The sequence below is a fragment of the Nylanderia fulva genome, unplaced genomic scaffold (assembly GCF_048542155.1).
Source record: "Nylanderia fulva isolate GAGA-0341 unplaced genomic scaffold, ASM4854215v1 Scaffold1079, whole genome shotgun sequence".
NCBI lineage: Eukaryota > Metazoa > Arthropoda > Insecta > Hymenoptera > Formicidae > Nylanderia > Nylanderia fulva.
Window position 1 is genome coordinate 1 of NW_028189279.1, and position 16,195 is coordinate 16,195.

At 26.2% G+C, this 16,195-nt stretch overlaps 2 protein-coding genes and 2 pseudogenes across 4 annotated transcripts; 2 read left to right on the plus strand and 2 right to left on the minus strand.

Annotated features, from left to right (window-relative positions):
- Window positions 1-845: 845 nt before the first annotated feature.
- Window positions 846-2,629, plus strand: LOC146725024 (6-pyruvoyl tetrahydrobiopterin synthase pseudogene; annotated as a pseudogene).
- A 2,193-nt stretch (window positions 2,630-4,822) lies between these two features.
- On the minus strand, window positions 4,823-8,906 carry LOC114943634 (inactive alkaline ceramidase). The gene is given in 6 exon segments (XM_029319286.2): window positions 4,823-5,214; window positions 6,314-6,551; window positions 6,633-6,789; window positions 8,221-8,247; window positions 8,249-8,404; window positions 8,511-8,906. Coding segments are annotated over 5 exon segments (810 nt in total). The 5' UTR covers window positions 8,315-8,404; window positions 8,511-8,906; the 3' UTR covers window positions 4,823-4,892.
- Window positions 8,907-9,333: 427 nt separating this feature from the next.
- LOC114943628 (uncharacterized protein C9orf85 homolog) lies at window positions 9,334-11,598 on the minus strand (annotated as a pseudogene). Its single transcript, XR_014925310.1, has 3 exons — window positions 11,471-11,598; window positions 10,383-10,904; window positions 9,334-9,497 (listed from the first exon to the last, which is right to left on the minus strand). The product of XR_014925310.1 is annotated as an uncharacterized protein C9orf85 homolog (transcript).
- A 361-nt stretch (window positions 11,599-11,959) lies between these two features.
- Window positions 11,960-14,993, plus strand: LOC114943622 (formylglycine-generating enzyme). Of its 2 annotated transcripts, XM_085485326.1 has the most exons (5): window positions 12,205-12,268; window positions 12,357-12,476; window positions 12,926-13,097; window positions 13,321-13,504; window positions 14,730-14,993. In XM_085485326.1, exons 2-5 carry the CDS (start codon window positions 12,374-12,376, stop codon window positions 14,883-14,885), a joined length of 615 nt encoding a protein of 204 aa, XP_085341452.1. In that variant the 5' UTR covers window positions 12,205-12,268; window positions 12,357-12,373; the 3' UTR covers window positions 14,886-14,993. The 2 variants fall into 2 exon arrangements, with proteins under 2 accessions (XP_029175109.2, XP_085341452.1); XM_029319276.2 differs by having other exon boundaries at window positions 11,960-12,476.
- Window positions 14,994-16,195: the final 1,202 nt, after the last annotated feature.

The window sequence follows — 16,195 nt, forward strand, 5'->3', positions numbered from 1 at the left end:
GGGTGCGATTACAGGACGCGGGAAAAGGGGGAAACGGGGAAAGAAAAAGAACTAAACTTTACTAGATCCCGCTTTCCGCGCTTTCCCGTTCCGTTGTTTTGATTCCCTTTTATTTATGGAGACATTTTGAGGAAAAGCGGAACGGGGAATTAAAAATATTAAAAATTTAACTTATTTATTGATTAAAAAATGTGTATTCAATAATAAATTGAAAAGGAACATATTAAAAGACTAAAAAAGGAAAAAACGGGATAAGATCATTATAAGCTTTTTTGGGTATTAACCCATAATTTTTTGAGTTTTTTTTAAAAAAGGCTTAAAATTTTTGGTTCGAGTAATCCAGGTTTTTCGATGTTTTTGTTGCCCCGAACAAATTTAAAAAAAAATTTATTATTTAAAATTACTTTCTTTTTATTTTAAAATTTTTAATTGCGCATCAATTTCTAACAAAAAATAAATTGTACAATAAAATTTATAAAATTTTTATTTTTTTTATTAAATTTCACAAATTTTGATACAATGTTAAAGACTTTGTTTAAATGTAATTTCTAAAATTTCCGACAAAATTCAAGAAAAAAAATTGAGCCCCCTTGGGTTTTTCATCCTATTTTGTATTACATAAAAATTTTTTTGTTTGATCAATTTTTTTTCATCGACTATTAAATAAAAAAATTGCATTTTATTTTAAAATTAAATAGATGTATTGAATATTTCAAGTTTTTGTTCGAGAAATTTGATTTTTCAGAAATTGGTTGAAAAATTTCGTAAATAAAAATTTTTGTTTGATAGATTTTGGATATTTTTATATCAAAATATTTAAATACCTTTAATAATTTACCCCATTTTTAAATGACACCGAAAATGCAACAAATATGGGAAATGCAATAATCCCGGGGGCACGGTCATAATTACACAGGTAATTATTTTAAAAACTTATTTTTAATTATATATACTTTAATTATACAGGGTGTTTCAGACCACCCGTGTCAAGCCGAATATTCAAAAAAACCGCGAACGACAGACAAAAAGGTTCCCTACAAAAAGTTGTAGGGTTTCGAGTAACGCATTATATAGTAATATTAGTACGATCTTTAATAAGCGTTGTCAAGGTCACGTAAAGATCACCTTTAATTTCTTAAATGGAATTCCCTACTTTTCATTTCATATTCTTGTAGCCGATGTCGAGAGCTTCCAAAAACTATAATAAAAACATTTTTTCCAATTAAAGTACTTTTTGAATTATAAAGGTTTGAAGTTTACAATATTTTACATAAAATGTAAAATATCGTACAAAATATTTAGTTTTTGGTAATCACATTTAATACTTTTATTCACGGAATAATGAGACCAATCGATTTTTGTAAAGAAAAACACATAATTGCTTTTAAAAAAAAATATGTTGCCAAACATACACCCTTTTTAAAGCAACTATGTGTTTTCTTCACACCAATTAATTCGTCTCATATTCCATGCATAAAAGTATCAAGGTTTAATTACCGAAAACTAAATATTTTGCACGATGTTATTAAAAAAAAATTTTACATGTATTAAAAAAAAAATTTTTAACTTAAAATTTTTATAACTCAATAAGTACTTAATGAAAAAATGTTTTATTATAGGTTTTGGAAAGCTCTCGACCCTCAGCTACAAGAATATGTAATGAAATAGAAAAATTTCATTTAAGAAATTGAAGGCGATCTTTACGTGACCTTGACAACGCTATTCAAGGGGCGTACTAAATTACTATGTAATGCGTTACTCAAAATTCTAAACTTTTGTAGGGAACATTTTTGCCTGTCGTTCGCGGTTTTTGAAATATTCGGCTGGCACGGGTGATCTGATACACCCCCCATTTTAACTTATATTTTCACTCATTATATCATATATGTAATCATAAGTTCATATAATAAAAAAGAACGTTTTCAAATTTAAAAGTAAAAAATTAATTTTTTTTTGTTTCCAAAATGTCTTAAAATAAAATTTAAGTACATCATTTTGTAGTATATAAATATGGAACTTAGTGATCTCAAACCAAGAGATACAGTTCCGAATAATTAATTTTTCGTGCTTTGGCTCTGTTGGCCGATGTAAAAACATCATATTTATATTCTTAAATGAGAGCCGATAAAATTATTTCTTCTGATAAATATGAAAGTTGCAAGAAAAAATAAATAGTGGCCATAGACACTATTGTTTTCGAATTCTTTTTAATTTTTTTATTATTATACTATACATAATAAACGTTTTTAATAACTAAATTTCAAATTTAGATTTGCAGATAAAGTAACATCAAGTTCTTTATTTTCATTTACAGTAGAAGTAACTGTGCGCGGACCGATAGATCCCAAAAACAGGCATGATTCTCAATTTGACAGATTGAAGGATGTAATGCGAAAGTGGTGATAAAAAAAATGGATCACAAAAATATATTGATAAACAAGTAGATTATTTCAAAGCAAAAACATCGACAACTGAAAATATAGCTGTCTATATTTTCGAGGAGCTTAAAAAAAATATGTCTAATCCTAAATTATTGTACGAAGTCAAAGGGCCATGAAACGGATAAAAATGTTATGTATTTTAGAGGAGAATATGAATGAAAAAAAATATATCTTCCAATTTTTAATTACATCATTTATACCAAACTTATACATTTTTAAATTTTACATTTTTATTTCTTATCACATTAAGTTATAAAAAAAAAAAATTAGTTATACATTAAATTATAGTAATACTAAAAACATGTAGAATTAATACACCCACATTCCTATTTTAAACATATATATGTATATATATAGGGTATTTCAAAATTATAGCAAACCTTTTAATGGCAGATTCCGGGGGATCATTTGGCAGAGAGGCAAAAAATGAAAACCTTGTTCTAATAACAACAGGGAACTCGTTTACATGTTTTTTTACATAAACAAAAAGTTTACCATCTTAGCTAAAAAAAGGTTAGCCGATTAGAAACAATATCTAATTTAATAAATGATATAAGCGTAACCCAATTTAAATTCATCGACTTATCAAACCAAAATGTTCATTAAAAAATAGACTCTAATGCGTAATATGTCATAATTTTACTTAAAGAATTTTTTATTGTTTTTATATTTACTGAAGAAGGCTGAGGTAACAGCCGAAACGTTTTATTATTTTATTATCATTGTATTTACTAAGAAATAAATCAATTATGTGTTGACATTACATCTCTCACTAATTTAATATGCTCGTTATAGTTGGCCCTGTTTTTCTAAATCTTAATTTATAATATCACACGAGCCTTGTCTTTAAATATCTAATTGTTTTCCTTATTAAAAAAAATGATGGTCTCTCGACATTTTCGCTGAGGAAAAATCGTCTCCAAATAATCCCAGGAATCTACCATTAAAAGATTTGCTATTAATTTTGGGACACCCTGTATATGTCATATAATATAGCTACAAATTGAAAATTGTTTACTCATAATATCTTTTTCTTATTGTACATATGTATATATACAGTCTCAAATTTTACATAATTAAAATCCTGAGTATATTGTTTACGTTGTATACATACAAAACATACGCACACATATGTATATATATGTAAGTTAAATATATTTGATATGTTATTATGTACTTAAAATATAAATTGCACATCACGTTTTTAAGTAACAATTAGAATGTTTTAAGTAACATTTGCAAAATAGTCCTTTGTAAAAAAATTAACATGAGTAACATAATCATGTATAAATTATATTTTAATTTGTTAATATACACTAGTCAAAAACATTATCGCAACACGTAATTAATATCAAATTTCGCGTAAATTCAAATAAGCGTATTTCCGCGAAAAATTATCGTATTTGAAAAATTTTTTTGTTTTAAGATTTGCGAAAAAAATTTATTTTACCCCGTAGAGTTCGTCAAATTTTGCAATTTTTGAAAAAAATACATACTTTACTTTTTAACGGAATGGAAAGAGGGGAGAGGATGAAATCAAAATCGAACGAAAATTTCTTAAAGTAGAGATTTCACTCTTTAAAATTAAAAAAAAATTTTTTTTTAAATACGATAATTGTTCGCGGAGATACGCTTATTTGAATTTACGCGAAATTGTGATATTAATTGTGTATTGCGACAATTTTTTTGACCAGTGTATGTGATCATAAATAATTAACCGAAGTTATAACATTTATATGTATAAGGGAATATTTTATTTTAAGTGTATGAGTGTAAGTAATTATATGTAGAACTAATTACATCATTCACACTAAAAACAAATTTGTTATAAAGTATATGAATGTTATATTTATAACGGTTCTATTTTCGGTTTTTATAAGAGAAATAAACTTTATTATTTAATATCATATAAAAAATTAATATCCGCTCTCCACAGATAAAAATATTTATTAGTCTATTACAAGAAAAATAATTTGCTTATTAATATTTGATATCATGATTAATTTAATATGTTAAGAAATAGAAACAGATCCACAGAATATTAGATAATGTACATAATTTACATTTTTAAATAATAATATTAAAAATATAATAAATATTATAATATAATATTAATATATTATATTATAAATATTATAATAATATTTCTATGTAGTGAATTATAACATCATTACTAAATTCTCTTTAATATCCTTGTAATAATTTTTGTACGTATGTATTTTTTAATTTTATTTTTTATAATGTAAAATCTAATCTCTAAACTTTATTTCCACGTGATTCTATAAAAAGGAAGAGCTGCAACGTATTTTACTAAAATAAATATTTATATAAGTTGTAAAAATATATGTATATTGTACTACGCATATATGTATGTATCTAGATACATAAAATTCCCTTACATTTATTGTAATAAATAATGCATCAGATCGTCTCAAAGTGAGATTACAAGAACTATATGTTCGAATTGTAGTTTAATTTCATATAACTTCGAATAGTCACGTATGGTATACCGAGTTCGAAATCATCTCTGGGCCAGTATTTAAGTACTGGCAATTGTTGTGGCTTTTCATCATGTACGGCAAAATATGCAAAGAGCACCGTTGCGGTATAACTTGCGATAAAGATGAACAGATGCCATAGAGCGTGGAGATAGGGAAAATTAAGATTTAGCCATGTATCACAAAACAAACGATCATTTAACCAACAAGTTACCGATAATATCCACATGGCGCCACATCGCAGCCCCAGTCTATATACTCTCATCGAGGTAGTCCTTCAAAATTTGTATATATAATTATTTCTCAGATTTCTAATCTGATTTTATATACAAAGTATAAAATAAGTGTTAAAACTCTTTCACTTTACAAAAACTACGCATTTTCCAAAAAAAATGTTTCAGATAAAAGTTGTAGGATTTAAAAAGGCATAATCTTCAAAATAATAAGGGATAAAAAAATTGTATAAAAAAATAGGCAAATTTTAAATAGATGTAACTTTATTTCAAAAAGCAAGAATTTTAATTTTAAGAGTTTTAAAGCTTGAAATTCAAGATGACCTCGTATCTCTCATTTCGAAAGGTCATAGCTGTTTTTTCATTTTCTTCAATGATTCTGATATTTTTTACACACAGAAAACGACGAACATAATAAAATGGAAACTTTTTTCTCACTTTGTAGACATGTCGCATACATAAGATTTGAAAAAATTGTTTGACTTATTCGCGTTAAAGCTTGAAGTCTTCCCTGCAAATTCGTTTTTAATTTAACTTTTGATTTTTTCTTCTCACATTATCGCGATTTGAAAAAAATTGTTATTTTCACTTTGATCTTTCATAACTCCGTTAAAAATCATCGTACAGTAATTTTAAAGTGGATTCTTAAAGCTGAGTCCTTGCTTTATAGTATGATATAGTGGTTGAACTTTTTTTAACTTGTTGAATTTTTTACAAATAGGTGAACATAACAAAGAAATTCTCCAGTTTTCTCCGTTTTGTTTAAACTTTAAAGAAAGTTACTTAAAGTGATTAAAAAAATTTTATCTACTAAAATTTTGTGACTTTTAGTATTTCAAACTTAGCAAAAAATCACAGACTTGTTATGATAATTTCTTTATAGTGATCCATATACATGTTTACTGTTAAGATTAGGACGAGGTCATCTTGAATTTCAAACGTCAAACTGATAGCCCAGTAAATAAATTTCAAAGGTCAAACTAATAAGCCCAATAAACTTTTTTTAAAATCTACAATTGAAAAATTTTTTTTCGAAAATGCGTAGTTTTCGTACAATTAAAGGATTTCTTTTTGTACATTCTGCATATTTGTTTCTGCATTTAAATTTATACGTTTATAAATTTCTATATTATTTAATTACCTTTTTAGTTCTATGATCAGAAATACAAACGCCGGTATACCCAAGCTCATCAATGCGAAAGCATTTACTGCCGGATGTATTATGGCCAAGCCAGTAGCGATTAAAGTCGGTAATATTGCAAATATAGAGAAGAGCTTTCTATCATTGCGAAAGAAATTCGGAAAATACCTTCTTGGAAAGAACATGCAAAAAGCTGCCATGTATACCCACAGAATAGCTAATTCGTCCAAGAGTTGACCTATTACATATAAAATTTAAACTTTATAAACCACTACTTCTTAAATTAATGGATATATATTTTCATATTTTTCATTCTTACCAATCAAGGACAAAGTAGCATGAAAATATGCACTACTGAGTCCCACTATCATCAATAAAAACCAAATTATATGAATTCCAGGATTCACAAAGCGACCGTAATCTCTAAATAAGTGCATGAGAACAGGTGGAAGTAGTAGGAAGACCACATTGCTGAACTAAAAAATAAGTTAAATGATGATTAGAAAAGATAGGTTCGTAAAATTCAATTAAAATGTAATAATAGGCGTGATAGGACCAGCGCAATAGACAGGATGCAAAATGATTAACAAATATCAAGGTAATACACTTTAATAATCAAATAAAAATAATAAAGAAAATAAAATTTTATTAATTTAATTATTTAATTTAAATGATAACAATTGATCCAATCTCAGTGAGACGCATATTCCTTTCATTGTATCAATCTGAAATTGATAGCAGTTAGGTAAATAGGATATTACATAAAACTAGAACATGAAAGTGATTTGTGGAGCAAATTTTTTTCGAGAAGCAGATAATTAAATTATTCACAAACTATGAAAAACCAATGATAAAAATTTGATTTTGTTATATAATGTTCTTCAAATATATAAAAATGTCTGCAAAGTTTCAAAACGATTTATATGCTCGTTTTTGCAATTATATGCAATTTCTTTTGCAACAGCTGTTCATCTCCTTATTCACCAAATGATTCTTGTATGTTTATATACATATATTATATCTTGTTATTTGAAGACGATTTTTTTTCTCAGCAAAAACGTCGAAAACCATCATTTTTTGCATGTTCCCAATTTTGTCATGTATCTTTATAAGTAAACCTTAAATTAAAATTTTATTAAAGTAAACTCTATCCTATCTATAAATTTTATTAAAGTAAACTCTACTTAAAATTAATTAGAAAATGTGATTTTGTTAATATTTTATTTCCATGAGGCTTAGTTTACGAAAAACTCTTTATTTTCAATCACTTATAACTCGAAAATTGTTGATGCCTCAATAATTTTGTTGAGGAAAAATTGTCTCCAAAGTATAGTCCAATTATCAGTTCTTTTAGTAACAGTTATCTTTTATCTTTAATTAAAATATTTCTTCACATATTTTAGAAAAAAATGTTTTATAATTATAACATTCCATTCTTTTTAAGTAGAAAAATCAATATATCATTAAATTATTAGAACATTAAAGTTTACACTTCTATTTGTTATTTTTAAGTGTTATTTATATTTGATTCAAATACATTAACATTAAAAGCTGAAAAAACTTTTTTGATGCATACCCACCCCCAAAAAATTTTCTCAGAAAAATATATTACACAGCCTATAACACTTCCAAGATGATAAGGAATTAATCCTTAAAATTTCATTTTAATCAGTCTACTTGTTATAAAGATCATCGAGGACAAACAAACTGACAAACTCTGTTTGACTCTAGAGCAGAAGTAATATATTACGGTTATAAAAACTAATTTATTACATTTAATCAATATGTACTGATAGAAATAATAAAGTTTAAATTAATCTAAAATTATAAAAATAAACTCGAAAGTTAAAACAAATGAGAAAGCGTTTTTAAATAAATAGTATAAATATATAAAAATATGTACGAACTGTATTCATAAACTCAGCGATGCTGGGGTGAAATACTGTAATTTCCTTCACACCAGTCCACAGGTGAACTGCCAGCCTCAAAAGGTTTCCACATGATTGAAGCAAAATCCTGATTCTTCTTGATTCAAGTTATTCAAGTTTTTTCATGAGATTCAAGCTAGTTTCTCAAAATGTCATCGTTCACCTGACGATCAAATAATGAACATTATTTTTCGTATAATCACATATATACGCATTTGGCTGATGAGTCATACTAAAAATACGTAGAAAGAATACAAATATGTTTTTACTTTGTCTCCGCCTTTCCTTCTTTCCAATCTAACAATAATAACAATATCATCCCGAACAATTCTGCTTTGTTGATGTACGAACGTCAGCTGAATATTTGTTATCTTTACATTATAAAGAGAGAGAGAGAGAGAGAGAGGGGGGGAGAGAGAGAGGGGGGGGAGAGAGAAAGAGGAGGAGAGAGAGAGAGAGAGGGAGAGAGGGGGGGATATTTGTACGATTACGATATCAACAATTAGCAAATTTCATTTCAGAAGAGGGGATGAGTCAATAATATAAAAAGGAAGATAACAGATTTATGATATAAAATGAAAGATTAATTGTGTAATGTTTGTTCTTTTTAGTTGAACTGGCTACACTAGTTCAGAGGTTATCTTTTTTGCTCGACGATTGGAAGGAAAAAGATAACCTCTGAATTAGTGTAGCCAGTTCAGCCAAAAAGAACAGACCTATATATGCTAGAATTCGATTCGATAAGTTTGTAGCCAATTGATTTGCAGCTTTTACAGAAAAGTGACAATTTTATTGGCTACACAATTTATGGAACTGAAACTAGGGATTTCATTGGATATTATCGGAAATGTGTGATCACAAGAATGGCCAAATTCAGCAGAAAAATTACTAGAAGCAATCGCATGTGATTGATCACATTCTTATTTATAATTTCAAATAAATTTATTATATGTAATTTTCCAACTAAATACTTGTGCACCAGGGCAATTGCCTTTTTTAATTTTATTGTCAATATATGTGTATAATAATAAAAAAGGAAACTATTTTAATACCTATCATTAAAAAAATTAAAAATATAATTAAGAAAGTTCCTTTTACTTAACAAATTTTTTATTACATAATAAAACAATATCATTATTAAAATTGCTATCATCATCCTCTTTTGTATAAGTCTAATGATTTTAGTTTTATTAATAAATCTTCTTTTTTGGAATTAATTTTATCCTCATGTTTGTTTTTGTTGTCACCATTTGTGTCTGTTTAATGGAGAAATTTGTTTATTTTTTTGTATTTTTTGCTAAAAATAAAATATGGGATAAAAATGATGTTTAAAAGTTTGGAATTTGATACTTTTATATTATTATTTATATTATATTACTTTTATATAGCATATTTCATTTTAATCGCTCTAGAAAAATATTTCGAAAAATATAAAAGATACAGAAAAATGTTTTTAGACAAATAAGTTAATATGAGAAGATCACTTTTAATTTCTTAAATAGAAACCTCTATTTTTTTATTGCACACATATTCTTATAGTTTATTTCAAAAGCTTTTCAAAACACTATAATAAAGTATTTTTCCATTATGTATGGTCTCTTTTAAGTATGAGATTTGAAGTTTATAGTATTTTACTTTAATATTTTTATGCATAGAATAGAGACCAGTTGATGTAAAGAAAATACATAAATGATTTTTTAAAAATGTTGCAAATTTTATACGTTTTTTTAAAGCATTAGGATAAGATTACCAAAACTGAATGTTTCACAAGATATTTTGTATTTTATGTCAAAATATTGTAAACTTCAAGTTCTCATAATGCAAAAAGTACATCGTGAAAAATTTAATTAGTGTTTTGAAAAGCACTTGAGATAAGCTACAAGAATATATGCAATGAAAAATAGAAGGTTCCATTAAAAAAATAAAGTTGTACTCCATATGACTTTGGCACGTTCACTCAAACCAATGACACTATCTTGTATCCTTCTTTGAACTAAACAATTTTTGTCTAAAACGTTTTATTGTATCTTTCAGATTTTTCGAGATTTTTGTCAGGCGTGATTAAAATAAAACACCCTGTATATATTATTTATGTATAAGCTAGATTTTTTATTTAACAATTTAATACTCAATATACATACTCAAGTGTTGATTAGATTTGTTATCTAAAAATATCCAGTTTTTTTTCTGAGAATATTTTTAGAATTGTTTTGATATTCTTCTTTATTCATCCAAATTATTTAGTTCTTCCATATTAGGCTTTACTTTTTCACTTTCTTCTATCTTTCCACATTTTGGACAAATTCCATTCTGCTTGGCACAAGGCAAGCAGATATTATGATAAGAGTGTTTCACAGTTTTTTGTTCACACTTTATGCATTTCACTGGAGCTTTAAGGACTTTGTATTTCTTATACTTGATCTTCCATTCTATTATCTTTTTGCAGCGCTCACAAACATCGATGACTTCAATACTATTAATATGCTTCATTTTCTTAGAGTTATCGTACAAATTATTTTTGAAAACTGTATGATTCTGATATTTCTGAGATCTTGATCGACTACTATTTCCTTTTTGACAACTCATGTTTTATTTATTGTAATATTTTTCATTGATTTAATACAGTGTAAGAAATCTTCTTTAATCGATCAAAACTTTATTACCTGCAAATATAAAAAAGTTAATAATATCACATTCAGCATATTCAGAATTATTGTGTTCCTAACAGGATTTTAACACAATAAGATTTCATATTATAGTGAAACTTAGTTTCATTATAATAAAATTTTCTTTTCATAATCAACATAGCACACGTATTGAAATAAGCAAAACATAAAATTATAAACAATTTTGTTTTGAATTTTATCACTACAAATTGTTTAAAGCAGTTTTTTAAATAATGGAAAATTATATAAAATAATTTTCTCTCTTTCTCTGAGAATGCATCTTTGATCATTCATAATTGCGATTGCTTGTTTTTTAAACATTTTAGATATAATTAAATTGAATTAATTTTTAAGAATTTTTTTTACACACTATAATTATAAATATTAATCAAAACGTAGATTATATCAAATTCGAAAAACATGTAAATTTAATTGTAATGTAACATGAAATGTGAAATTAATATTGAATCAGTTTTATATTTTATTTAAGATTTTTATAAAAAAATAATTGAGTAGTAAAAGACAATTATATAATCATTATAAAAAAATGTTTTATTATTTACCGTATAATGGAAAAAATGTTAAAATAAGAATTAATTTAGAGGTTGAAAATTTTTCTTATAAGGTTAGGGCAAACTTTGCACGATGCCTAACTACACCCGAGAATACACTGTATCCCCTCCATTTCTCCATTGAACTCACGAAACCACCCGAGTGTGTAGTTTTCGAACGCAGCCCAAACGAACAAAAATCCGTGACTCGTGATTGTGATTTGGATACTCAGCTGTTCTGTTTTGGTTTTATTTACATTCGTTTGCGATTGAATTAAAAAAAGAAGAAATCCATAAAAAGAAGAAATTAATTAAAAGAAGAAATTAATTAAAAGAAGAAATTAAAAAAAAGAATAAATCCAAAAAAATTGAAGAAAAGAAAAAAGAAATCCAGAGGAAGAAGAAATTGAAAAAGATAAAATCTATAAAAAGAAGAAATTCATAAAAAAGAATATTTATTGAAGAACTGCAAGATTTTCATTTTTCAAAAATGACGCTCTTTATTATTTTTACAAAATACAATTGACAATCGGATTTTGCTACTTGTGTGTAAATGCTATAAAGAGCAACAACAGTTGTCAATGTGGAAACAAGAATCGTCAAGCGATTTTCTTTCCTCAAGCAGGATATTGTGCCGTGGATAGTTCAAAATTGGACGCGATTAGCGTGAAAGAGGAGGGAATGAAAAAAATGATCAAGATAGAATCCGGGACATATTTCATAGGAACGAATAATCCAGTTTTTACGGCTGATGGAGAGGGACCGAAACGCGAAGTGGTATTAGATAGGTTTTATATAGACAAATTTGAAGTAAGTAACGAGGAATTTGCGAGTTTTGTAAGAACCACTGGATATGTAACGGAGGCAGAGAGATTTGGAGATTCCTTTGTCTTTGAAGGTCTTTTAACACAAGATATGAAGGACAGGATCAATCATGCAGTTGCGCAGGCTCCTTGGTGGGTTCCTGTGAAAGGAGCTTCTTGGCAACATCCAGAAGGCAACGATTCAAATATTACTTGTAAGGGTAAAAGAAGAGAAGAACTTCGCACTAATTGTATATATGAAATTGGATCTTGGTGAAAGGAAATCTAACTGATTTCTTCATATATGCATGCTTACAATCTAATGAACAAATATGTAATAAAAATAAAATAATGGACAGTTATTGACTCACAACCAGTCAAACATTGATCAAAAACTTGGGCAAATTGTTATAAAAGGAATAAATATTTCTCGACCAATACTGGCAATTCTTTATTTAATAAATCTCACAAGGTTTTGATCATAATTTTGGTCCTTTTCAAGTGTACTGAAATAACATATGAATTGTTATAAATTTATAATAATATGAGAAAACCAGGTGCTTTTATGTAGATCCAATTTCACAAAAGATTAGTGGAAGGTTCTTTGAATTTTGCTCATAAAGCTATCTCTTTATTAATCTGGGATTAATTAGAAAATATTTAGGCAGAATGGATCATCCTGTTATTCATGTTTCCTGGCATGATGCAAATGCTTATTGCAATTGGATGGGAAAGAGATTACCAACTGAAGCAGAGTGGGAAGTTGCATGCTGTGGTGGACTTTCTGATAGACTCTATCCTTGGGGAAATAAATTGATACCAAATAATCAGCATAGGTAATCTTATACACACACACACACACACACGCGCGCACACGCACACGCACACACACACGCACACGCACACACACACACGCACACACACACGCACACATACACACACACATACACATACACACATATATATACATGTCTATTTATAAATATGATTTACATGTGTAATTGCAAATGTATACAGTTTTTGTTATATTATTATATGATAAAAATTTGTCTTTTATAGGACCAATATTTGGCAAGGCAATTTTCCTATAGAAAATACTGAAGAAGATGGGTACAAAGGCACATCGCCAGTTACGATGTTTTCACAAAATAAATATGATTTACATAATATTGTTGGAAATGTTTGGGAGTGGACAGCCGATTGGTGGGCGATAAGACATTCCAGTGATCGACAAACAAATCCTGTAATTAATATAAAGATTCTATATATACACGAAGGGGCAAATGTTCCGGAACTGCAAAATATCTAAGAAAATATTGACTTTATAAAAAAAAGTTTTTAAACAAAAGAATTATAGCACAAACAAACTATTAGGTGATAACATCTGTTTGACCTTGAAATTATCTCGAAAAACCCGGTAAAGGTCAACATTAGAATGTTAAACCCCCTATTTTTTATTATATATTCTTGTAGCTGATGTCGAGATCTTTCCAAAACACTATAATAAAACATTTTTTCATGGAGTACTCTTTGAATTATAAAGGTTTAAAGCTAACAATTTTTTGACATAAAATGTAAAATATCTTGAAAAATATTTAGTTTTTGGTAATCATATCTTAATACTTTTATGCACAGAATAATGAGACCAATTAATCAATGTAAAGAAAACACAGTTGCTTTAAAAAGAATGTATGCAATTTGCAATATATCTTTTTGAAAGCAATTATGTGTTTTCTTTACACCAATTGATTGGTCTTATTATTTCGTGCATAAAAGTATTAAGGTATGATTACTGAAAACTAAATATTTTGCAAGATATTTACATTTTATGTAAAAAAAATTGTTAGTTTCAAACTTTATATAACTCAAAGAGTATTCCATGAAAAAATACTTTATTATAAGGTTTTGGAAAGCTCTTGAGATAAGCTACAAGAATATGTAATAAAAAAAATAAAGGATTCTATTAAAAAAAAATTAAGTAGACTTTGAAATGATCCCTAGGTCAAAGTTGAGGTCACCAATAAACGCCTTATTTGGAACTCTTTCAAGTTTTATTGGAAACATTTTTTTCTACAATGCTTAGTTTTCGAAATATTCAAGGGTCCCGGTACTTTTGGCCCATCCTATATATAAAAGGATTTATTATGAATTTAGTGTAATAAAATATATGTGTATATATGGGATGTTTCTAAAACTGTCAGATTTTAAGGGTTTTCTAGGAATAAAAACAAGAAAATAAGTTCCTTGATAAATATGTGTTCAAAAATGCTTTCCCTCTGACAATGAGTTATAGCCCCTAGATAAGTGAAAAATTTTTGGACCCATGTTTATAAGGAATTTTTTTTTCTACTTCGACCTCTAAAATATGCCTTTAAAATCTTTGACATGTTTTAGAAACACCTTATATATTGAGTATATTATTGACTATATTATGTCTTGTATTATAATTATTTTTATTATATTTTCAGATTGGTCCACCTAGTGGTAATAATAAAGTAAAAAAAGGTGGTTCTTATCTTTGTCACAAAAGTTATTGCCACAGATATAGGTGTGCCGCACGTAGTCAAAATACACCTGATACATCAGCTGGAAATTTAGGTTTTAGATGTGCAATATCGGTATAAAACATATTCAAAATGAGAGGCTATATATATAAAGATTGAAAATGCTTTATAAATATAATGTAAATAAGATCATATTTTTTATATGCAATTATAATGTATCATCTTTTTTAGAGTTTTATTTCTTTAACAAAAAATTATACAACAAAATTTTTAAATATTGAAAATAAAATTAGCTAAACAATATAATCAATTCGCTATTTATTAATTAATATTTTTTGTTGATATTGTTTAAACATAAAAAATTATTCTTTTAAAAAATATTTAAAAATAGTACCAAATCCATGCATTTGTTAAAAAAGTTTGTAATATAAGCATAAAATAAATGATATTATTAATTGCTCAATTAATAATAAGAAATATGTTATAAATTTATTCTTTTATTCTTTAATGTTTTAATATTAAAAATGATAAATATATAATTGTATATTTTTGAATATTTATGTTTAATATGATTTATTTTATGTTGTGAATCTTAAAAATTATTTTTAAAGAAGATATATTTTTCTAAAATATAAATCATGTACACGTTGTATGTACATTAATAGAAATCATAGTTTTAATTAAATATTAAAAAAAAACTTGGTATTATTAGGCCAATAAAATTTGTTATAATAAAAGAATTTTGTTATGTCAAGATATATTAGTAAACTTTGACTCATTAAAATAAAAAAATCATATAAATGTTATTAGTTATAATTTAATATGAATAATATCTGTTTGTATAACTTTATCTTTGGCAGAAAATTGTGATTAAATTTTTAGAAGTTTGCATATTAGGTGAATTGGTTAAAAAAAATTACAAAACTATTCTTTTTGAAAAATTACAATTTATTTATAATTTTATTTAACTTTTACACACACATATATATATATATATATATATATATTTAATATATAAATTTAATTTGTTATTTGAACGATAAACATATATAAAAATTTACATAAAAAATAATATACGTATATTAAATAAGTGAACAAATGAAGTAATGAAAATTATATTCTTAATATTCTTATATATATAAAAGTCTACAAAAGTCTAATATATTAATGTGATCTTTATAACAAATTATAATGAATCGTTTTTATCAAATAGAAGCAACTAAAGAAAGAAAATTATTAGTTTTTAATTTTCCAACATAGTTATAGTTTGCTCATGTTTCGTCGAAACTGAATAAACAAATACAAATAAATACAAATAAAAAAATAAATAAATATAAATTTAATTTATTATTGATGGTAATAATTTCGTTAATCATATCTGGCTATAATTACTATTTATTAATTTATTATGATATTTAAATATGATAAAT